The 25,390-nt window shown below is 46.2% G+C and overlaps 1 protein-coding gene across 1 annotated transcript in view; it reads left to right on the top strand.

Annotated features, from left to right (window-relative positions):
• The window catches only part of TMEM132D (transmembrane protein 132D), a 481,047-nt gene that overhangs the window by 372,510 nt on the left and 83,147 nt on the right, over nt 1-25,390 (top strand). The window contains exon 5 of the mRNA XM_029218452.1: nt 18,457-18,597. Within this exon, the coding sequence (XP_029074285.1) occupies nt 18,457-18,597 (141 nt within the window). The remainder of the gene's footprint in view (nt 1-18,456; nt 18,598-25,390) is intronic.

The raw sequence follows: 25,390 nt of genomic DNA, 5'->3' as shown, positions 1-25,390 counted from the left end.
ACACACACAGACATACACACACACACAGACATACAGACACACACAGACATACACACACAGACATACACACACACAGACGTACACACACACAGACACACAGACGTATACACACACACAGACGTACACACACACACAGACATACACACACACAGACATACACACACACACAGACATACACACAGACATACACACACACACAGACATACACACACACACACACACATATATATATATATATACATTCTTTTTCATATTCTTTTCCATTACAGTTTATCATAGGATACTGAACACAGTTCCCTGTACTATACAATATGACTTTGTTGTTTATCCATCCTATATATAATAGTTTGCATCTGCTAATCCCAAACTCCCATTCCTTCCCTGCCCCACTCCCCCTCCCCCTTGGCAACCACAAGTCTGATCTCTAGGTCTGTGAATCTGTTTCTGTTTCATAGATATGTTCATTTGTGTTGTATTTTAGGTTCCATATATAAGTGATGTCATATGGTATTTGTCTTTCTCTGTCTGGCTTACTTCGCTTAGTATGATCATCTCTAGGTCCGTCCGTGTTGCTGCAAATGGCGTTATTTCATTCTTTTTTTATGGCTGAGTAGTATTCCGTTGTACATATGTACCACATCTTTATCCATTCATCTGTTGATGAACATTTAGGTTGTTTCCACGTCTTGGCTATTGTAAATAGTGCCTATAAACAATGGGGTGCATGTGTCTTTTCAAATTGTAGTTTTCTCAGGGTATATGCCCAGGAGTGGGATTGCTGGATCCTATGGCAACTCTATTTTTAGTTTTTTGAGCAACCTCCATACTGTTCTCCATAGCGGCTGCATCCAACTTACATTCCCACCAACAGTGCAGGAGGGTTCCCTTCTCTCCACACCCTCCCCAGCATTTATTATTTGTAGACTTTTTAGTGATGGCCATTCTGACCGGTGTGAGGTGGTACCTCCTTGTAGTTTTGACGTGCATTTCCCTAATGATTATCGATGATGAGCATCTTTTCGCGTGCCTGTTGGCCATCTGCATGAACTCATGGTTTTAGATTTCATTCAGCCACATCTCTCTGCAAGCCCACTGTGTGCCAGGCACTGCACGTGGGAGTGGAGGCCCATCTTCTATGGGATTTCGGGTTCCAAAGTGAATGTGTGACGTGAAAATAACACGCAGTCCACCTTGCCCTTGAAAATTCCTTCAACCGCTGATAAGATACAATCTAGAAGCCTCAAAACCTCCAGTTTTTTCCTCCGGCGTTGAAGTAGATTAGCGTTCCTTGGTTGAACACCGAGTTGGCTTCTGGGCGGGGAGGCTGTGTGTGAAAAATACATCCTTAATCCAAGAGTGACTGTCAGTGCGGTACCCGCGCTCCCAGTGGGAGGGGCTGTGTTGCTGAGAGTGACCGAGGGAACAGAGAATCCCTGCCTGCCCCCAGCACGCAGCAGGATTTCACTGAATGGTGTGATGGTTTCGTCTCCCTCCTTCCCTCTCTCGCTACGTCAGTTGCCAAGAACATATTGAATACGTATCTGTCACGGTGTGTGTCGCATGATTCTACTGATGACAAACAACCTTAGCGAAAACTTAATAAATGCCACGCACGGTTTTTACACTTCCCAGGCATTAACTCCTTTGCTCCTCAAAAGAACTCTCAGAGATAGATGCTGTTTAGAACTCTGTTCCCAGATGAGAAAAACAAGGGGCAGAGGGTTTAAGTAACTTGCAAAGTCATAGAACTAGGATGGAGCAAAGCTGGGCTTTGAACCCAGGCAGGCTGAGTCCAGAGCCTGAGCAGGAAACACAGAGGGAGGCTTCTACCGTATCTCATTTAGATCTTCTTTCAAGGTGAGAAAACTTGGCCCCCGAGAGCGTTTACGATGTGCCCAAGGTCGCTTAGTTGTGTAAAGCTGGGGCTCCAGTCCTTCAGACTGGGCTCCCTTTCTCCTGTTCCCACAGCATACGAGGCAGGGCTGGAAGGGGTCTTGAGGTCAGGCACAGTGGGTGATGATAGCAATGCTAGCACGTATTGTTTTGTTCTTTTCCACCATAGTTCCTCACAGGGTATTGAATAGAGTTCCCTGTGCTGTACTGTAGGACCTTGTTGTTTATCCATTCTATATGTAATAGATCGCATCTGCTAACCCCAAACTCCCAATCCATCCCTCCCCCACTCCACTTCCCCCTTGGCAACCCAAAGCCTGCTGTCTATGTCTGTGAGTCTGTTTTTGTCTTGTAAATAAGTTCATTTGTGTCATATCTTAGATTCCATAGAGAAGTGGCATCACGTGAAATTCGTCTTTCTCTTTCTGACTTCAATTAGTAGGACAATCTCAAGGTTCTTCCATGTTGCTGCAAATGGGATTATTTCATTCTCTTCTATGGCTGAGTAATATTCCATGGGGTGTGTGTGTGTGTGTGTGTGTGTGTGTGTGTGTGTGTGTGTGTGTGAATCACATCTGCTTTATCCATTCATCTCTCAGTGTACATTTCAGTTGTTTCCATGTCTTGACTATTGTAAATAGTGCTGTTATGAACATAGGGGTGCATGTATCTTTCTGAATTTTAGTTTTGTCCAGTTATAGCTAGCATGTATTTTTGCTTGCCACAAGCCATTCACAGTTCTAAGTACTTTTCATGCATCCAATCCTCACATCTACCCAATAACATGGAAACGCTTACAACCCCCATTGTACAGATGAGCAGACTGAGGCACAGTGCAGGCACTGGTTTGCCTGAGCCACAGAGCTAGTAGGTATAGAAAGTGGGGTTCAAAGCCAGGCTGCCTTATTCCAGAGTCAGTATTCTTCACTCTATGCTCTACTGTCTCCATATATAATTTATTTTCTGTAATATCTATAATAAAATTTACACAATTGTTTCTACCTGGAGAGATTAAGAAGGATGTAGCATTTGAGCCGGACCTTGATCTTACCATTTTAGGATCATTTTTAACAGTGCGCTCCACTGGCACACACACACACACACACACACACACACACAAAATGATTTTTTAAAATTTCTTTACATTCAGTTTTCAACGGCACATCTGCTACAGACAGCCAGTTCTGCTTGCACGAAACCCCGTACACAGTAGAGTTTGTAATTGTTGCTGATGAAGAAAATTAAGGATTTCCCTCCCTCCTGCTTGAGCATTTAAAATTTTTTTCCATCCTTTGGTGCATATATTTATTAAACTCTGAATCTAGTAAAGGAAAGTCCCCAAATTACATCTATGCTGCTTCCTTGGAGAATGTATCTGTTGGAACAGAAGCACGGGAAGTTCTGCTGGGAAGATCCCCGGGAGAATGGAGAGGTCAGTAAAGAGCTTGACGACGATGAAGGTTATGAAAAGGATACATTGAGAAAGGTAGAAGAGACAGGTGATCAGTAACGCCATCATCTGTAAGTATGAGAGTGGAAAGAAGTGGATCCTAGGATACTCTTTAGTCCTCCCATGGCAGTTCTCAGCTGAGGTGGCATTGGGTGGAGTCTGGAGACACGTTTGGCCGTCACAACAGGAACAACAGGAGATTGATCCTGGCATTTCGTGTGCTGAGTCCAGGGATGCTGCTAAATATGTAAAGTGCAGAGACCAGACCGAGAACAAAGAGTTTTCTGGCCCCCAAACATCAATAGCATCTAGACGGAGAACCTCTGCTCCCCAGTGAACAATATTTGTATGAGTATAATGGATCCATGACTGGTTTCCAGCTTTTAGACTCAGCCTTTGTAGAAAGCACCGGAGGCTTCCTTATACTTCAGGACACAATGTAGATATTATCAACCTTGAGAGGATAAAAGGAAAAGTTAGAAATGAGAAAAGTTGGGAGGTCAGTGTGGTATTAAGAGCTGAAGGGGCATTTAAGCGGTGCTAATATTCTCATCTTATAAAGTACGTGGAGTCTCAGTTACCTCTCACTGCATAAGAAAGCGCATGTTGTGGCATAACCAAGGCGATTGTCATTTATATTGTTTTCTGTGGTGGTTCTGGGAGTTGACAGGACTCGGCTAGCTGGCTTCTGCTCAGCTGTGGGAGTCCCCTCGAAGGCTTCCTCACTGATGTATCTGGTGGGTCAGTGCTGCCGACCAGATCATTTACACGACAGTGGCCTCTCCAGGTGGCCTGGGCTTCGTCACAGCATGGCGGCTGCATTCCAATAACAAGGGTCCCCAGGGAGAAAACCGGGTGGAAGCTATATTGCCTTGGATGACCGAGCCTCAGAAATAACAGGGCATCACTTCACTGCATTCTAAGCTTCAGACATTAGTCACTAAGGCCAGCCTGTATTGCAGGGGAGGGTCCCTAGACTCCACTTCTGCATAGGAAAAGTGTCAGAACTGGGCAAACAGACTTTTAAACCACTCGGGAGTCAACACGTTATCTCTTGATGAGAGGTATGTTTGCTTAAAATGAAAAAGATAGCTAATAGAGGGACCTGAACAGGAACCTAATCATATGGACAGGGACAGGAGAGACTGTGGAGGGAGAGAGAAGATTTCTTCATCCATCATCCCAGAAAATCAGTAGATAGTACTTGAACCTACTATGTCAAGAAACTGTAATAGAGCATGTTATTTAGATATTTAGATATATGGAAAAAAGTCTTCATAACATAGTAGAAGAGTTGAAAGTGGTTACCTGAGAACAAAAATGGGTGGGATGGCTTTTCGTGGTATTTTATGATAAACCTTTTATCACAAATGTAATATTTTAACAACGAGGTTGTGTAACCTTGATAAGATTTTAAAATTCACATAAAAATGTAAACGCACCGTGCATTGGGTTTGTGGTTCAATGGAGTCCAAAAACCAGCCTAACTGGTGAAAGGCATGAGCAGACCACCAGCCTCCTTTGGGCTCCGTGGTGTGACATTACCCTGCTTCCCCATGAGAGGGAGAATAATTTTACTTTACCCCGTAGGGCTGCTGAAATAATTCTCCATACCACACGACAGCCATTAAACCCAAGGGCTGATGTACCTTAAAAGAACAGAGTGGTTTATAAATTGGTTTGCAATGCAGGTGCCAAATTGATGCTTTCACTTGTTAAGAGAAGCACAGAGAGTATTTATCGTGATGCACCGTTATCGCTAATGAGATGGAGTATTTCCATGGTCATCTAATGGCTCTTCTGTTTAATGTGGTATGAATTGGCATGTTTGGTATTCATTAGGGGTGCTGGAATAACAGAGCTTGGCCAAACAAGCAAGAGACAAAGACAGGGTGATGAGTCACTATTCTATTTATTAGGTTATTGATCTTTGTTGGGAAGTGAATTGAAAAGATTTAAGAAATTAACCGCAGTGAGGGAATCACATTGAGGAAGAGCTTGGCTGCAGAGATGTTAGGTCCCCCACTGACTTAGGCTGGGTCCGCCCCAGCTCATTTCAGCAGGAATCAGGCCGGTCAAACAGGAGATGAAGGGCCAGTCGCCTAGCAGTGTTGAGTTTTCACACCTGAGCCGTCTCCTTTGGCTGGGGGCACAGTCCAGAACTCAATGGATATATACTTCTGGAAACTGGAGTTGGGAAACGTGTATTAGGGTGGATTTGGTTATATTACGGTAACAAGTAGCTCTGCCGTCTCATTGCCGTAAGACAAGGAAAGCATTTTTATGACTCCTGCTTCGCGTCCCACGTGGGGCAGCAGGAAGCTCTTCTCCATACACTGACTTGGGTCTAACAGGCTCTACCATCTTGGAGCTGAACCACCTGGAATGTGCAGCCTCTTCAGTCAGGGCAGGTGATGAGAAAGAACGGATAAGAATGGATAATTGTGCTTGAAAGCGTTACTGCCTCAACGCAGAAGTAGTAAACAACATTGACCCTAACATTTTAGTGACTGTAAGTGTTTACATGGCCCTACCTAACAGCAAGGGTGGAGAATACAGAGGCGCAAATGGCATATTTGCTGAGCCTTCCTTTCTCTGGTGTCAGCTGGAATTCACTGCACGGCATACCCACCGACATCTAGACTGATTGGCCAGGCATCTCTTCTGATCGATGGGTACCCATGCCATACTGGTGTTTTAGAGTTTCCCCTCACCTAGATTTTAAATGTCACGTTGGAATATGATATATTTTGGCAAGAAGGGGAAAAGTCATTTTTATACCTGATCTGGGCATCCGTCTTTAAGTCAGCAGTGTATTTATTTTAGTATGAAACCTAAATTCTCGCTTCTTATATCCCTTTGACGTTCGATGTCCTAGAATGCAGCCTGCTGTGGACAGGTAATCATAAGGTATTATTTGTTGTGTCGCTGGGGTCGGCAGCAAAACCAGAGGGTGAGTAGTGCCGATACGGTAAAATGTTAATTTAAGGGAATTAACAGACAACAGAATATGCCTTCTTGTGTTTTAACGTCAGGAACATACCAGCACAGGTAGTGTTGATGTATGTAGTGGAAAACTATCAGGCATAGCTGCCCCAGAGGTACGTACCTCTTGGCATCCGTAGCGCTCCCCACAGTATAAATCTCATCTTCTCTACGTAAGTTCCAGAAGCCTACTTTATGCAGCCCTCTCCTGAGAGAGAGCAAAGTGTCTGTGAGGGTTTAGGCTTGCGATTTACTTTCTGCCAGTTGGAGGCACCTGTGATGCTTTGTTTCCAACGCTGGGGCAAGGAAGTATGTGGGCATCCATGTGGCTGCCTGAGATCTGGGGAGAGGTAATGAGATTCTAGTACAATCTGGCTGATTTGTCAGCTTCCTAAACATGGCAGAGGCGGCAAGTCCATGGTGGACCTGCTCTGTGGCTCCAGGCCTTGATCTTGGGAGGTGGGCTGGAGACTGTTCCTTCAGGTCCATCAACAGTGCAGGGCTCTGCCCACACTCGACAAATCCCTTTCAGCTGAAATGAGCTACGGTGGATTCTGTTGTCTGCAGCTGAGATCCTTGACTGACAAGTGTTTCTCAGAACTGCACATTAGTTCCAAGATACTTTGAAGAATGGGTAAATAGGGTAAGAAATCGAGTACCTATTTGTTATTTTTTTTTAATTTTTATTTATTTGTTTATGGCCGTGTTGGGCCTTCGTTGCTGCGCGTGGGCTTTCTCTAGTTGTGGCGAGCAGGGGCTACTCTTCATTGTGGGGCACGGGCTTCTCATTGCGGTGGCTTCTCTTGTTGCAGAGCACGGGCTCTAGGCGCGCGGGCTTCAGTAGTTGTGGCGCATAAGCTCAGCACTTGTGGCTCGCGGGCTCTAGAGCGCAGGATCAGTAGTTGTGGCACACGGGCTTAGTTGCTCCGCGGCATGTGGCATCTTCCCGGACCAGGGCTCGAACCCGTGTCCCCTGCATTGGCAGGCGGATTCTTAACCTCTGTGCCACCGGGGAAACCCGAGTACCTATTTTTTTTAAAAAACGAATCTGTTAGCAATACAGGAAGTTGCAGAAGTGTCAGGAAAAGAATAAGAATGTTGCAAATTGCAGGCAGATCTCCGCTGTGCTCCCAAAGGCACAAGGTCAGCTCCCCAGATGGTGCCATTGCTCTCAGTGCAGGTCCTTGATTCAGGGTGTGTGAATTCTTCATCTCCTGATGACCCGTAGGGATGCCACCGTGTTTGTGTCTTTGCTTCAGTGGAGCGTTTGATGTGGCCTTATTCAGTGATAAGTTATTTTAGTCTCTCCAAGGATGATAAGCAGGCAAGTAAAGAAGCTTGAGTTCTGAAACCTGCTGTTTAAATTAGTGTGAGTTCTGCCCACGTATTTCCGTGCAAACGGGAATGTCCAGGTGTGTTTCTTTTTTAAAAAAATTAAGTAAACCACTCGTCCCAGAGTTTATCCTGGGAAATTTCTTACCCGACATGGGAGCAACTTTCTAACACCTGGGGCCATTTCTGGAGCTGCTGTCGCTGGTGCCCTGTCACGTGCCCTCAGCCCTCCTCTGGGCAGTTCCCTGACCTGGTCCCAGCTTGAGTCGTTCAGACAACTTCCCACAGGTGGGTCCAGGGCTTTTCTTACATCCGGGGAGCCTGTGCCCAAGTGTGGAGGGTACACCCCTGGGGGATGAGTGCTTCCAGCCTGTGCACATCCTGCTGTTGGCTTTCCCTCCTTCCCTGCCTCCCATATGCCCCACCCCTCACTCCCACCCCCTGCAAATAAATTAACTGAATCCAGAGCCTTGTCTCAGGCTCTGCTTTGGGGGAAAACTCAAACTAATGCAGTATCCAGTTTGCAGATTGGCTAACAAATTGATAATCATTAAAGAAATAAAAAGTCTGCCTCTCAATAAGAATTAGAAGGAAACCCTATAAAACAATATGCTTTCATCTAAAGTCTCCTGGTTGCCTTTATCAAGTAGGATTCTTTGTAAGCAAAAGAAAATGATTCTGTTTTTTGTTTGTTTGTTTTAACCACGTCTGGGGTATGACTGACATGTAAAAAGCTGAGTATACAACTTGATGAGTTTGGAGATAAGTATATACAGTAAGTCCTCTACATACGAACCTTCAAGTTGCTAACTTTCAAAGACGTGAACGTCCGTCCACATGTCCAATCACGTAACTTAGTTCACGTGTCTGGCGTACATTGTCACGTGTGTGCGTCCTCTACAGGTGGTTGTGCTTTCGTGAGAAACAAGAGGAAGAAGAAGTAACTGAAGAACCAAAGAGATTCACGACACAGGAAGTGGCAGGGGATTTTCTTTATCTGAGGCGGCACTGTTAGATTTTGAGACACAGGACCTGAATGTAGAACGGTACACGAAGGTTGCAGCAGCCGTTCAGAATGCAATCCAGTGCTACCGTGTCATCTACAACAAGAAAAAAAGAGCTACTACCCAGATATCACTGGGGATCGTGTTTTCAAGAGGGTGGAGAGACTTGAATCCAGCAAGGAACCAGCACCTGAGCCATCAGTGTCAGGTGTAAGTGCAATTGCAGCTCGCCCTCCGTCTGCTATTCTTGACGATCCTTCAGCTCTACCATCTCCCACCTCCTCTCCCTCCTCCAGTCAGTAACTCTTCCTGCCTGTTCACGCGATGCCAGCCCCTGTGTGCCAGCTGTTGTACGGCACTAGTGTACTTTTCAAGGGACTGTATAGTAAGATTAAAAATGTTTTATTTCTTTGCGTTTGTTTTTTATGTATTATTTGTGTGAAAAGTATTATAAACCTATTACAGTACAGTACTATATAGCCGATTGTGTTAGGTGGGTACCTAGGCTAACTTTGTTGGACTTAAGAACAAAATGGGCTTACGAACGCGCTCTCAGAATGGAACTCGTTCGTATGTAGGGGACTTAACTGTACCGGTGAAAACAGCACCACTACCAAGGCCATGGACATATCCATCACCTCCCAAAGTTTCTTCCCTCCCCTATTATTATTATTATTATTATTACTAGTGTGTGTGGTGAGGACACTTAACATAAGTTCTACCCTCTAAAAAGGAATTCATCAAATGAATCCAGGCTCTCTCAGAGAGTAGATAAAATAGTTAAAAAGGCAGGAACCAGGACCTTAGTGGAAATACAGATAAGAGGACAAATGACAGACTTTTCCAGGTGCCGCCAGTGGGACGAACGAAATGGAAACATCCTTGGCCCTTGCCTCACTCTCCTTGAATGAAGTTCAGATCCAGGGTAGGAGGACCTGACTGTCATAGCTTCAGAGAGGTCTGCCGACTTCTGTGGCCAGGGGCAGAGGGTTATGGTGATTTTCAGTCCTAAAAAGAAGGGATGGTTTCCCCAAAGGAAAACTGAAGTCCTATTAGGCAGAAGGACTTGGGGCAGGTGAAAACAAAAGCTGTCCATCCCAGGAACTCTTTATTTTCCTTTAAAAATATTATAAGGAAATTTACTTTGATATTTCACTCAAATCTTGTTTGTTGGAGAGCTTACACCCTCTTCTTCTGTCCTTATAAGCCCCCAAAGGAAATGCTATCTTTGTGCAAATCTAAGTAAAAGCAAGCTGAGTGCGCCAGTTAACTAACGCCCATCTTTCAAATTTCTCTCTCACTGAGTTAAAAGATGTGAAACGCCCTGCTTGGAGGTGAAGGGATGGGGCTGCGTGCCGCTTTGATCAGACAAGCCTCCAGCTTTCCCAGACGCAGACGTGCAGCCAAGCTTCGCACATCGTAGCCGAAGGCGGTGCTTCCCTTTGTGCTCCGTTCTGTTTGTTTAATGGGACGTTTGTCCTTCTCGCCGCTCCTCCAATGGGGTGCCCACAGCTTCATCTGTGATGCTTTCGTTCAGAGAGGAAGCAGTGGATGCGGCTGGCACCGCATTTGTTCTATTCCATCCGTGTTTGTCCAGTTTAACAGATGTGGGATCGTCTCAAAACCACATGTTAAAATGATCTCCAGAAGCCACAGTCATGCTGAAGGTCCAAACATGGTTTTCTTCTCATTAAGGGACCGTAGGCAATTTACCTTGCTTATTTCACCTAAGACCTGTGAAAACTAATGAGGATTTCTTCCTTCCAGGGTGTCAGATAGGACTGTGATTATCTGTGCGTAGCCGGACACACAAACGCAGAAGGATGAAATGAGCACGATTTTAGTCTTCTCTCCAGGTGTGTTCGGAGGACGCTGTCCCAGCTTAGTGCTGTGGGGCATCCAGCATCCAGGCTGCTTCTCCTCGGGGCTCAGTCATTGTGCTAGTTCCCTGGGGCTGCCCTAACAAAGTACCACAAATGCGGTGGCTTAAAACTACAGAAATGTACGTGGAAACAACCTAAATGTCCACCAACAGATGAATGGATAAAGATGATGTGGTACATATACACAGTGGAATACTACTCAACCATTAAAAAGAATGAAATAATGCCATTTGCAGCAACATGGATGGACCTAGAGATGATCATACTAAGGGAAGTAAGTCAGACAAAGACAAATACCAGATGATGTCACTTCTAGGGGGAATCTAAAATATGATACAAATGAACTTACGTACGAAACAGAAGCAGACTCACAGACATAGAGAACAGACTGGTGGTTACCAAGGGGGCAGGGGCAGGGACCGGCTGGGGGTCTGGGGTTAGCAGACGTAAGATATTCTATATAGGATGGATATAAACAAGTCTTACTGTAGAGTACAGGGAACTATATTCAATATCCTGCGATAAACCACAATGGAAAACATGAAAGGAATGTATGTATATGTATAACGGAATCACTTTGCTATATAGCAGAAATTAACACAACATTGTAAATCAACTATGCTTCAATTAAAAAAAAAACCAGAAATTTATTCTCTCACAGTTCAGGAATCTCCAGATCAAAAATCCAGCTGTCAACAGGACATGCTCCCTCTGACAGCTCTTGGGAAGGACACTTCCTACCTCTTCCAGCTTCTGGTGAGGCCAGCATCTTTGATGCCCCTCGGCTGGTGGCTGCATCCCTCCCATCTCCACCTCCATCTTCACAGGACCATCTTCCCTGAGCTTCTGACTGTGTTTTCTCTTCCTATGGGGAACACCAGTCATTGGATTAGGGCCGACTCAAACCCAACATGACCTCATTTTAACTAATTATATGTGCAATGACTCTATGTTCAAATCAGGTCATATTCTGAGGTTCCAAGCGGACAGGAATTCTGGGGGACACTACTCCTTTGCAGTCATCATGCACCTTTGGGTCCAGTAAGTCCATTCTGAGGTCCATTCTGAGAGCGGGTGCATAGGTCCAATTTCTTCTCAAGTCCAACCAAGTTAGCCTAGGTACCCAGCTAACACAGTCAGCTATATAGTGCTGTACTGTAATAGGTTTATAATACTTTTCACACAAATAATACATAAAAAACAAACACAAAAAATAAAGAAAACATTTTTAATCTTACAGTACAGGACCTTGAAAAGTACAGTAGTACCATACAGCAGCTGGCACACAGGGGCTGGCATCGAGTAAACAGGCAGGAAGAGTTACTGACTAGAGGAGGGAGAGGAGGTGGGAGATGGTAGAGCTGAAGGACCCTCAGCCATAGCAGACGGAGGGCGAGCTGCAATAGCACTCACGCTGGACGTTGATGGAACGCACGTTTGCATCTTTGAAGGTTCGCAACTTGAAGGTTCGTATGTAAGGGACCTACTGTCTTTATCGAACACTTAGAACTTCCTAGGCACCAGGCAGTGTTGTAAACACTCTGCAGTTATAAACTCACCTAAACCTATAGGGCAAACGCAAGGGTGGGTACTGTTATCCTCATTTTATAGTTGAGAAAATGTAGGCACCAAGAGTTAAGTAAGTTCGATTCCCTGGCAGTCCAATGGTTAAGGCTCTGCACTTCCAATGCAGGGAGCGCGGGTCTGGGGAACTAAGCCAAAAAGTCAAAAAACAATTATATTTAATAAAAAATTCTTTTAGGGCTTCCCTGGTGGCGCAGTGGTTGGGAGTCTGCCTCCCGATGCACGGGACGCGGGTTCGTGCCCCGGTCCGGGAGGATCCCACATGCCGCGGAGCGGCTGGGCCCGTGAGCCGTGGCCGCTGAGCCTGCGCGTCCGGAGCCTGTGCTCCGCAACGGGAGAGGCCACAGCAGTGAGAGGCCCGCGTACCACAAAAAAAAAAAAAAATCCACAAAAATTATTTTAAAAATGGAGTTAAGTTGCCCAAGGTCACCCAGTGAATTGTGTCAAAGGTGGGATTTGAACCCAATGGTCGCATATGAGATTCCTCACTGTTTTTTGTTTGTTTGTTTGTTTGTTTGTTTTTGCGGTACGCGGGGCTCTCACTGCTGTGGCCTCTCCCGCTGCGGAGCACAGGCTCCGGACGCGCAGGCTCAGCGGCCATGGCTCACGGGCCCAGCCGCTCCGCGGCATGTGGGATCCTCCCGGACCTGGGCACGAACCCGCGTCCCCTGCATCGGCAGGCGGACTCTCAACCACTGCGCCACCAGGGAGAGCTTCCACACTCTTAACCAACTGTACTACACTGAACCGTGTGGCTCTTAACAGCAAACTCCAATTTTGGGGGTACAAGAGACAGCGCCAGCTCCGGCATCATCTGTGCACAGTGGGAAGGAAGAAAGGGGTAGCACGAAACAACCTTCAGAATCTGGTTTTTTAAAAAACTTCCATGGAAGCTTCACCCAGTGACTGCCATTTATATGTCACAGACCAGAATTGTGTCACAGCTTAAGTGCAGCCAGAGAAATGTAATAATTTTAGCTGGGCATTTTACAGCCTCAAACGAAATTGGCATTTTGGTAAGTAGGCAGGAAGGCAGAATGCACGCTGGGTGAGTTACAAACTGTCTCTAACACACAGATCCATCTCTTGATGTGTGGGGTTTTTTTGCGGTACGCGGGCCTCTCACCGTTGCGGCCTCTCCCGTTGCGGAGCACAGGCTCCGGACGCGCAGGCTCAGCGGCCATGGCTCACGGGCCCAGCCGCTCCGCGGCATGTGGGATCTTCCCGGACCGGGGCACGAACCCGCGTCCCCTGCATCAGCAGGCGGACTCTCAACCACTGCGCCACCAGGGAAGCCCCCTTGATGTGTTTTTTAAAAATTTTTATTGAAATATAGTTGGTTTGCAATGTTGTGTTAGTTTCAGGTGTACAGCAAAGTGATTCAGTCATACATATATATTCTTTTTTAGATTCTTTTCCCTTATAGATTATTACAAGATATCGCGTATAGTTCCCTGTGGTATACGGTAGGTCTTTGTTAGTTCTCTATTTTATATATAGTAGTGTGTCTCTGTTAATCCCAAACCCCTAATTTATCCCTCTGTCCTGTTTTCCCCTTTGGTAACCATAAGCTTGTTTTCTATGTCTGTGAGTCTGTTTCTGTTTTTGACGTGATTTAGACTGTTCCCCATCTCATGTAATGTTTCCCTGTACCCATTATCTTCTCCTCTGTTTTACAATTAATTTTCAAGAGTGCCTATGAACAAATGACTGTGCTCATACCCGAAGAGAAAATTGGAATCCTAGAAGCAGGAGGAAATTTTTAAAAAACAAACAAACACTCTAATGTTGGTTCCAATCCGTTAGACCTCCATATGTCAAATTACTTCACACTTAAGTCACAGCAGACTGTCGGTGCTGTATGCATTTCCCTTACACCCTTCCAGACCAATTCCCAGTGTTACCGTCTGCCAGGAGCTTTCCTTGGGACTGTCGAAGCCTGTCTGCCTACACACACAGCAGGCTGGATGAATGTATAAATACCCCAGCTCCCTTGCCCCTCCGGGGAATTATTTTTAGGGGTGATTTCAGATAACGTCCCCGCAGGGAAATATATCATAATCCATTTCAACCTATTGAAATATATAAAATGCACGGTATATTTCGTAAAAGAGATCAACCCCTGCAGGACTAAGCTCCAGCCTCCACTGTGGTCGCTGGCAGGACACACACCCTCATTGGCTGCCTCTCCCTCCCTGTATCCTTTCCCCACTCCCTTCCTGAAGTTTCCTGAACCTCCCAAACAAATGGCCCTTGAGTCCCCGTCCCAGCATCTATTCTAGGGGCTTTCCAAAACGAGATGCGGGTCATCATTTCTCCAGCAAAATGAGGACGGTTATTGTTTCCTTACAATAGATGATAATTAGTTAGATTCCAAGAAAAGGATGTGTGGCCTCACTCAGGAGGTTGTCCCTTTTTCTGGTGCCACAGTCAGCTTCTCTTCCCCCACCCACACTCCCTCCTATCCTCTGGTGACCCTGAAGTTCTGCAGCTGTGTCGTCAGATTCCCAGGAAGGACTTACTGGCAAGAACAGGATGTCCAGGTGGCAGAAGGCGAGCATGGAGCTATCAGTAAGGACTGAGACAGAGCTTTCTCAAGAGATGCTGCCTTTGTTTCCTAGGCGCAGGGGCTCTGATGAGGTGAACTCACGACAATAAGGCAGCTGAGTTCAAGGGTTTTATGGGATGACGTCTCAGCCCACGCCAGGGCTCAGCAGGCACTATCACCACCACCCTCTTGTCTAGAGACTTTTGTGAGCCATCCACCCACCGTTCACGTCCTAGAGAAAGCCAGTGATGCACAAGAGAAGGTTCTTTTTTGTTTTCACCTTATTTATTTTATTTTTTGCACTACTCAAAACTTTATTAATGCAAGTGAAAGAAACAAACTTAACTCATTCAAACGAAACACAGCAACAACTTTAGAAAAAAAGAAGCAGTAGGGAATATATTGCTTTTTATAACCATGAAGTCCACGGATTATTGGGTGGATTTGATCTAGGTTTCTTTTTTTGTAATTTTTATTTTATATTGGAGTATAGTTGACTGACAATGTTGTGTTAGTTTCAGGTGTACAGCAAAGTGACTCAGTTATATATATACTCTGTAAACATATATATACATATATATATATATATATATCCTATTCATTTTCAAATTATTTTCCCATTTAGGTTATTACCGAATATTGAGCAGAGTTAAGAGAAGGTTCTTAATATCAAAGAATTGCACAGAGAAGGCAGGGGAATACCAAGCCTGAAATCTCAGTCCCTAATCCCCACCGAGACCCTGCAGGCAGAGTGATGCTTTCTGTTTAGAGGATAAGAAAACACCCCAGATGTGCGGGCTCACAGCTGCTCATTGGTTACCGCAGGGTCGTTTCTCATGATGCTGACCTGACTGCAAATGCATTAAAGGCCTTTTGAATTGGAGCAGACGTGCTCTTTACTTTTCCGCCACTGATGTGCAAAATTGTCTTCTTTGATACTGGTGTCCTAATGCTGCTCCTCCAGTCTGTTTTTTCCCTGTGAAGTGGGCCAGCTTGGGCCCGAGAGTTAAAATGCTTTTTTTCCACTTCTTCCCAAAGTAAGAATAGTTCCTTTTGATCTCTACCCTTTAGAGTAGAAAAATACACCCGGCCTTTTTCCTTCCCAGAGGCAACAGAAAGTAGCACCACATTCTGACTGGGCTCCTTTATTCTTTTACTATGTTTGTACCCAAAATAAAACAAAATCTGGCTGGGAACCCACAGGGGAGGGAAAAAAAAGGTGCATAAGCAATGGGGCATTTGGAGGCCTATGCATATTCAGGCATGGTCTTTGAAATTCAGGAACATTACAAACTGTAGTCTTGTCTTTCAGAATTAAAATAAAGGAACAAAATATATATTTATATACATGTATGTGTATATATATATTATCATTTCCAAAGGCTAAACCAAATGAGCTAAGTATAAAATGAACCATGTCCTATAAAGGAAAAGTAAGATCTTATATAAGAAATGGAAAGTTGACATAAGGAAAACGGTTATGTAATTTTAAGATGATAAACTTCTACGCCTTCTTCTGGCGTGCGGCTAAACAGGCGTTTGTGATTTCACATGAAAACCAAATTAACCAGAATCTCTGCAAGCCTGTCTCTAAGAGATGCAAAAGCCTCCCTAAACAGCTCCTAATGCCTGTCCAGATGTTCTCTTGTTGCTGTTCCAAGGCTAGGTCAGTCAAGTTCAGACTGACAGAAGAAACTCGGTGTGCGTGCTGACACAGAACCCCTTAGAACACGATGGACATGTGATGAACAGGGGTTGAACTGAGAATGCCATGGGCTAGAACTCGGAAGTCTTGTTATACAGAGATTTCGGGTTACACAGGGACTTTGATTTTTTTTTTTTTTTTTTTTTTTTTTTTGTGGTATGCGGGCCTCTCACTGTTGTGGCCTCTCCCGTTGCAGAGCACAGGCTCCAGACGCGCAGGCTCAGCGGCCATGGCTCACGGGCCCAGCCGCTCCGTGGCATGTGGGATCTTTCCGGACCGGGGCACGAACCCACGTCCCCTGCATCGGCAGGCGGACTCTCAACCACTGCACCACCAGGGAAGCCCAGGGACTTTGATTTTCATGTGATTAGAAGTGACAATCCCTGCAGAGAAGAATGAGATTCCTAGGGCTCAGTGTTCTCCATCTGAGAAATGGGCTCATATGATCTCCCAGGACAGTGCCAGTTCACAAGCCACAACAGTATAAGAGTAGCCAGAGAAGGCACGGGCGCACTGAGTGCAGAGTTAAGGATTATTGCTCAGTGTCCGGGAAAAGTCACCTGTGTACCCAGTGCCAAGGAGAAGGGACTCATGCAGACAGATAATCATATGATACCACATATATGTGGAATCTAAACAAATGATACAAATGAACTTCTTTCCAAAACAGAAATAGAATCACAGACATAGAAAACAAATTATGGCTACCAAAAGGGAAGGTGCTGGAGGGATAAATTAGGAGTTTGGGATTAACAGATACACACGACTATATATAAAAGAGATAAACAAGGACCTACTGGATAGCACAGGGAACTCTAATATCTTGTAATAACCGATAAGAGGAAAGAATCTGAAAAAGAATAAATATATGTATATATGTAAGTGAATCACTTTGCTCTAAACCAACACAACATTGTAAATCAACTATACTTCAATAAAAATTAAAATTAATAAAAGAAGGTACTCATGCACAGGGGACTGAGATACACAGCAAGGAGATGCTCATGCCGATGTGGATTCCAGTTCCTTCCCTGTTGGGCCCTTCTCCATGCCTTCCACGGGCTCTGGGTGAGGTTCTGGTGAGCAGAAAGCAGATGCAGCCCGCAGAGCTTACCTTCTAGAAGAGGGATGAAAGGACTGAACGACTATAAGTAACAGTAAAACGGCAGGTGTGTCGGGTGCCTGAAGGAGAGGCCCTGCCTTTCTTTACTGGGCTCTGAGGGGCTGTGATGTCCTCGGCCTCTGCAAGCAAATAACAGGGGCAAGCGGGGGGTGCCCCAGAGGACACACGTGTGTTGAGCTGAGCTCTGGAGGGAGTGTTTAGTAGGGAAAACGCATGCTTGGGTGTGTGTTGTGCGTGCGTGTGTGTCACATTGATGGGGCTCTGGGAGTGTCACTGGGGCCATCACAGCATTCCAGACAAGCACAGAGGCCAGGATGTGAAAACTGGCAGTAAGTGAAAGAAGCCTGAGCGACAGCCTACAGAGTGAGGGTCTCTCACAGCCTCTGCCTGCCCCCTGCATCATTACTAATCTAGGCACCTTGCTCCTCTGGTCAACAATTGACTGCTGACATTGGAATCATTTTGTGTGGATTTATACCAATTGGAATGGCGAACACATGGACTCAGGAGCTGAGCATCCTGGGTTCAAATCCCACCTTCACTACTTCCTAGCTGTGTGACCTTGGGCAAATGACAAAACCTCTCTGTGCCATCCACAAAATGGAGCGAATACGAATGCGCGTTGGGATGCTGTGAGAATTCATAGGTCCATATTTATAAAGTGCTTAAGGCAGTTCCTGGTACATGGTGAGGTTTGTCAAGCACAATATCAGTGATACATTTGCTCCTTCGCCCCCACATGTGATACCCCTTCTCCATCATACTCTCCCTGCGCAAGTCTGGGTGATGGCGGAACGTTCTCTCCTGGCCGCCGTGACCCCTCGGCCGGTGCCCAGTGCCGGGCTTTTTGAGCCTGAGTAGGGGTGGGGCTCTTTGTAGGGAGGCTGGGGAAGGCGGCCTGCATGCGTGCGTGCAGGGGTGTGACCGTAGGATGTGTTTGGTCTTCCAGGAGGCGGAGATCCTGAACACAGCCGTCCTCACTGGGAAGACGGTGGCCGTGCCGGTGAAGGTGGTCTCCGTGGAGGAGGACGGCGCCGTGACCGATCTCAAGTCTGTGGAGTGCCGCTCTTCCGATGAAGACGTCATTAAGGCAAGTCGACACCTCCCGGCCCCCGCAGAAATCCGCTGTCGTGTCGGCATCAGTGTTGGTTGACCCGCTGGGACCACGGGGCCCTTCGGGATGACCGCCGATCCCGCTCTGGTTATCCTGCCGCCTCCATTCCCTGCCCAGGAATAGAACAGGATGAGAATTGGTCCGGGGAGGAGTCTTGGTCTGTGATGCTCTGACCTTCCGCGTTTCCAAGTGCTTGTGGCCTCTTCCCCACCTCCTGGGGAGGTTGCGAGGGTGAGGGACCAGCATCCTAATCGAGGTTCCGGGCCCCCGACCGCCCGGCTGGGAAAGGGAGGGAAGCTAGATGAGCGCGTATGCAGCCACGCTCTGGGGTGATTTCAGTGCGCAAAGCGTTTGTGGAACGTCAGTGTGGGTATAAAGTATACTGTTACCCCCAGCTTTGATTCACAACCGGTCTCCGCTTCCCGGGCCAACCCGCAGAATCCTCCTTGGCTTAGGGATGAGGTGACCAGCTCCCGCCAGGCCTCAGGTAAGTGCCGCAGACTCTTTCCTTTCCTCTGGCTTCTCCTTTCTCCTTTTCCACTGAATGCAGAAGTGATCTAAAGCAAAGGCCCTCTGGGGGATGTGCCAGGCGGGGGACTGAGTTTGCTCTGCCAGGCAGCTTGTAGCACGATGCCAGTCGGCAGGGGAGAGGGGTTTGTCACGCTGCCACCACCCACTGCGGAGACGAAGGCATCCCGGCACCTCCTCTGATGCTGTGAGATGCCAGCAAACGCCTCAGGCTGGTGAGGGGTGCGGTCCGGGGAGGGGGACTCCCAGCCTTGTGGTCCCGGCACTAGGCAGAGCCTTCCTGCCTGTTCTGTGCAGGGACCGCGAGACCTCTCTGCCCCCATGAGAACCCCAGGGTGCGTTTCCACCCACGAGAGGGCCGTGGACAAACGCAGCTTTGAATCGCCGCTAAGCGCTGGGTCCCGTCTCAGATGTTAGGACCACAAGTTAGAGGCACATCCCTGTCCTTAGTTGCTTGGAGAGAAGGCAGAGATGGGAGAAGACAACACAGCCCTGTGGCACGTTACATGGCACGCCGCCGCCCACTTATTCCAGAAGCCCCTTCACATCAGTACATGGCACATCCATCCTTCGAGTGGCTCAGAGCAGCATCATGGCACATCCTGGACTTCCCGTTCTCTCTCTCTCCCGCATCCAATCCTTCAGCAAATCCTGCTGGCAGTGCTATCTGAACACACCGAGGAGCCAGGAGGCAACCCTTTCCCATGGTGTCCTGCCACCACCCTACTCCAAGCCACCGTAACCCTCCTGGGTCAAAGCGGTGACCTCCTCGTTGGTTTCCCAGGGGCCACCTTGGCCGCATGCAGCAGCCGGGATGACCCAAGTGCAAGCCTGGTGATGTCATTCCTCAGCTCAGAACCATCCACTGGCTCCCTCCCATCTCAAAGGAAAAGTCAGAGTGTTTACGAGGACAGGGCAAGTGCAGCCCAGCCGGCCACGCCTGCCTCAAGTTTGATCTCTTGCCAAGTTCCCTCTTGCTACCTCTGTTCCAGCCAGGAGACTTTGCTGTTCCTCTTACAGTTCAGAAACCCTTTCTCCTCCCCCATCTGCTAACTCTCTTCGCCTCGATGGCTGCCCAGCCCGCTCCCTCCTTTACCTTCCTGCCAAAGCCTTTCCTGAACAAAGTTTGTAAAATTTCCACACAGCTCTGCCTTTCTCCATCCTTGCTTCCCCTTTATCCATCATATTTATTCGTATATGTCATCTATTTATAGTCTAGTCTATATAATTGTACATCATACATTTATATGTCTTCAACTATATTATATATTCAAATTTTTCATTTTATTTATTGTCACACTGTCTCATCGGGATGTAAACTCCATGAGGGCAGTGCTACCTTGGTCCCCTTCATTCGCTGCTGTATCCCCATCGCTTACAACAATGCCAGGCCTGTAGTAGGTACTCAACAGGTGGTTGTGGAATGAAGGAATCAACAGTGCAGTAATGAACAAGGAACGCTGAAGAGGAAATGTATAACTGAATCATGAAAGCGTTCTCAGGGGAAATATTTCAATTAAGACCTGAAGGATGAATATACATCCAGTCGGCTAGATTGAAAAAGACATGAAAGGACATGGCAGGCAGAGGAAACAGCGTGAAGGAAGGTGGTCAGAGGTGGTCTTGGTGCTGTGTGGCCATATTACCTTGGCCCCCTGTGATTTAAGCTGTAACTGAAGTGGAAAGTTGTTGCACATGCTCTGACGGTGTCCCACCCTAGAGCCTGGTGAGCCTCTCAGCTTATCTGTCTCAGGGATGTTTCCAAAGCTGGGAGAGCTTTCTCAGTCTTCTGGGGAGTGAGCATCCCCAGGGGCAACCCTACACCCGTAGAGCAGCTGCCGCCTCTGTCCTTCTGAACGCCTGTGCCTTCCACACAGTTGCTCAGAAGCCCCCAGCAGGGCTGAGCCCCACGTGCTCCAGGGGCAACCAAATCAACAACACACCTTTTGTTGTCGTTCCCTCCTTCCTCTTCTTGTCTTCCTTACCTTCCTCACATCTGCTGCCATGAACCACTTTCCTGCCTACAGCTAATGGTCTCAGGCTCTGCTTTCAAGAGACTCCAAACTGGGACTTCCCTGGTGGCGCAGTGGTTAAGAATCCGCCTGCCGATGCAGGGGACATGGGTTCGAGCCCTAGTCTGGGAATATGCCACATGCCGCAGAGCAACTAAGCCCATGTGCCACAACTACTGAGCCTGCGCTCTAGAGCCCGTGCACCGCAACAAGAGAAGCCACCACAATGAGAAGCCCGCGCACCACAACGAACAGTAGACCCCGCTTGCCGCAACTAGAGAAAGCCCACACGGAGCAGTGAAGACCCAACGCAGCCAAAAATAAATAAATAAATAATAAATAATTTAAAAAAAAGAGACTCCAAACTAAGATAGTGGACAGAGGCATGAGTGATCGTGGGATGTTTGGAAAACTACTGGAGCTTAGCATGGCTTGAATGTGGGAGGATGACTGTTCATGATAATGATAAAAATAACTCCCCTCTCTGAAGCGTTTACTACGTGCCAGGAGCAGTGATGGTCTTGACTTCTAGAGATGGGCAGGATCCTCATTTGAAAAATAAGGAAACTGGGTCTCATTTCACTAGTCAAACATCACAGCCTGATATGTGAAGACGTGTAGTTGGAGAGGGAGTCTAACTCAGATGCAGGGGAGCCACGGAAGCCGGGTCCTGGGGTTTTAGTCCTGTAGATGTCAGATAATCACTGCAAGAGTTTAGGCAGAGGGGTGGTTTACTTAACTTTATTATTATTTCCTCAAACAAGCATTTATTGAACCACGATCGGGAAGTTCAACCAAGAAGACCATTGACCAGCTTGCTCTGACCCATCCAAGCTGTTCCTACTTTTTAAGGTCCTGTTGAAGATGTGCTTGTTCCATTAAGTCTTCTGTGATGCGTCTGCCCCACGTTGCTATTCCTTATCACTGAAACCATATGCTGTTCCATCTGGTTTATCATTTATTGAGGACCCTCTCCATCATGGCCCTAGGAAAGTGCTAAGGAAACTATGCAGGTGAACCTGCAGAAGAGAAAGATCTCAGAAACCACAAATACCCCGGGGGAAGTCTTTTACTTAAACTTTTATCAGCTTCCGGTTTGCGACATTCTGCGTGTCATTTTATATTCCAGAAAGTCTATTTGTTGGTTATTTATTATGAACGGGGTATGTCATCCATTGTGCGTTTCTTCTCGGTTGTACAGCTTTTAGGAAGCACTGCCGATTCCTGTCATGGACGTGTATGCTTTGTCTCTCCAGCTTTCATCTACCCTTTTTCTGATAACAATAACCTGGTTTTCTCTAGAAAATTCCTCCACGTCTTTGCAGCAAATTTGTGCAAATTTTTCCTTTCTTTTTCAAAATTCTTTTTTTTTTCAATTATTTTATTTTTTTCTTCCAGTTTTATTAGGGTATAATTGACATACAGCACTGTGTAAGTTTAAGTGTGCAGCATAACGATTTGACTTACATACATCATGAAATGATTATCACAGTAAGTTTAGTGAACATCCATCGCTTCCTATAGATACATAATTAAAGAAACAGAAAGAAGTGTTTTTTCTTGTGATGAGAACTCTTAGGATTTACTCTCTTAACTTTCATGTGTAACACACGGCAGGGTTACTTCTGTCTATCATGTTGTACATTACATCCCTAGTACCTGGTTATCTTGTAACTAAGGGTTTGTACCTATGGTTGTCTTCATCCAATTCCCCCTCCCCTCACCTCTCGCCTCTGGTAACCACAAATCTGATCTCTTTTGTTTGTTTGGTTGGTTGTGGAGTATAATTGACCTACAACACTATGTTAGTTCCTGGTACACAGCCTAGTGATTTGATATGTCTATGCATTTCAAAATGATCACTAAGATAAGTCTAGTTACGATCTGTCACCACACAAAGATATTATACATAGTTACTGACTGCATTCCCACAGTGTGTATTTCATACCCGTGGCTCATTTAATTTATTTTACAAATTTATTTATTTAATTTCTTTATTTTTGGCTGCGTTGGGTCTTCGTTGCTGTGCGTGGGCTTTCTCTAGTCTCAGCGAGCAGGGGCTACTCTTTGTTGTGGTGCGCAGGCTTCTCATTGTGGTGGCTTCTCGTTGTGGAGCATGGGCTCTAGGCACACGGGCTTCAGTAGTTGTGGCACATGGGCTCAGTAGTTGTGGCTCACAGGCTCTAGAGCGCAGGCTCAGTAGTTGTGGCACACGGGCTTAGTTGCTCCGTGGCATGTGGGATCTTCCTGGACCAGGGATCAAACCCCTGTGCCCTGCATTGGCAGGCAGATTCTTAACCATTGCGCCACCAGGGGAGTCCCTCATTTATTTTAAATCCATGCAATTTAAATGGTATGTCCATCCCAGCTTTCAGTGGCCATGTGACCTGTCGTGGCCAATCAAAGCACTGCATCCCTCTGGACACTGTCATTGGCTTAGGGAGAGACCCAGTATCCAATCCCAGCCAATCAGATGCAGTCCTGAGACTTTGGCTGGAACTCCTGCAAGAGAAGCATTTTATCTCCTTTTGTTCTTATTCCGTATCCCTGAGAGGATATGCTGGAGTTATTAGGGTCCATCTTGAGAAAAGAGCCTGCCAGGGAGTTAAAAACAACAGAGGAAGCCAGAACCGCTGTGCAGAAAAGTCAGTTCCTTATGACACTGCTCAAACACTTGAATCCCACCACACCACTTCCTAAATAAGAGCGAATAGAGTCCTTTTGTGCAAAGCAATTTGTGTTAGTCTTATCGTACCAGTCATCAAAGAAGTCTGCATTGATATTTGTGCCCTAAAGAGTTCCGAATGACTTGAGTCATCTTGGGAGTCATGAAATCACCGTCAGAAATGCAGAGACTCAAGGAAAGTAGAGAAGCTCCCTGCATTCAATTTCACATCCATCCACAGGACTCACCACCTCATGCACAACTTAAAAATCAAAATCCACAGCCTACACTGCTGTCACCATGCTGCTCTGTGAATCACAGGTGTTGAAAGAGAATCACTTGGTGTAGATAATGTTTTGGTGTCATTTAGAGGCCCTTGAGAAAGAAAGCCAGGGGGTCCTTGGAGAAGCATCTCAACACCTGTTCAGAGGCTCCTGGGAAACCTCTGAGCAGCAGGTCTGTCTTTAAAGCCCATCTCCCCTGCCCCCCATCTTTTTATTTTTATTTGCTTTCTCTTCCTTCCCAGCCAGAGGCCCAGTAAGCTCCTGTGTTCTCCTCCATCCATATCAAAACCTCCTCTCAGGAAATCACTGGAAGACTTATTCGCGCTGAATTGTAAATTATGTGAAGGCATGATACCTTATGCCTCCCAAGGATGCTGGGTTTTTAAGAAGGCAGTGGATCCCTCATGGATGCATTTCAGATATTGATGAGACTATCCTTTGTGATTCTTAGGGGTTGGAAATAACAGGAAATCCCACCCACACTGACATAAGTTTATATAAAAAAAATAATAAGTGTTGTTGACGTAATTGAAAAGTTCATTCAGGGCTAGTTTTTGGGGGTTTTGTTCAGAACCTCAAGAGATACCATGAAAATATTTTCCTTGTCTCTCTCTCTCCCACCCCCTCACCTATAGCCACACTTTCTTCTGTATGAGTTTCATTCTCACAGAGGCTGCCCCTTGTGGGAGCAAAATGGATGTCTCAGAACTGGCTCAAATCCAAGAGAAAAGAATATATGGTTTCTAGGCCAGTCCTATATAAATCCTGGGATATGCTCTGATGGGACCTCTTTAGAGGTCAAACAATACATTCATGGTCCAAAAAGCCCCAATTTAAAAAAATTTTCAAGAGTAATTTCACTAGAGGTGAAGGCACCTTTCTTTAGACCTTAACTCTTAGGTAAAGGTGTGACTGTGCTTGGGATGTGGTTATCCTGAGTTATTTATGTGTGGACAGGCTGCCAGGTTTGGAGACATTCTAGACTGGGTATTTGTCAGACTCATTTCTGTATTCTTGGACTTAACTGAAGGCCTGGCACATAGCAGTTACTTAATAAATAAATGTTTGTGGAATGAATCAATGGTAGAATAAACCCAGATTTGTATTGAACATTAATAAACATCCAGCAAGGCACAAAGTATTAGATCTTCCATTCCCTTCCCATGGTGTTTTCTGTTACATTGACTTTTTTTTGTTAACACACATACTTTGTGAAATTTGGATTTCGGATGTATTGTTTGCTTGATGCCAATAGGCATCATCTCTGTACACCTGGAGCC

The sequence above is a fragment of the Monodon monoceros genome, unplaced genomic scaffold (assembly GCF_005190385.1).
Source record: "Monodon monoceros isolate NGI ecotype Baffin Bay Population unplaced genomic scaffold, NGI_Narwhal_1 Super_Scaffold_1, whole genome shotgun sequence".
In the NCBI taxonomy this organism is placed as follows: Eukaryota; Metazoa; Chordata; class Mammalia; order Artiodactyla; family Monodontidae; genus Monodon; species Monodon monoceros.
Note: the sequence above shows the minus strand (reverse complement) of the source record. Positions and strands in the feature narration are given on the sequence as shown.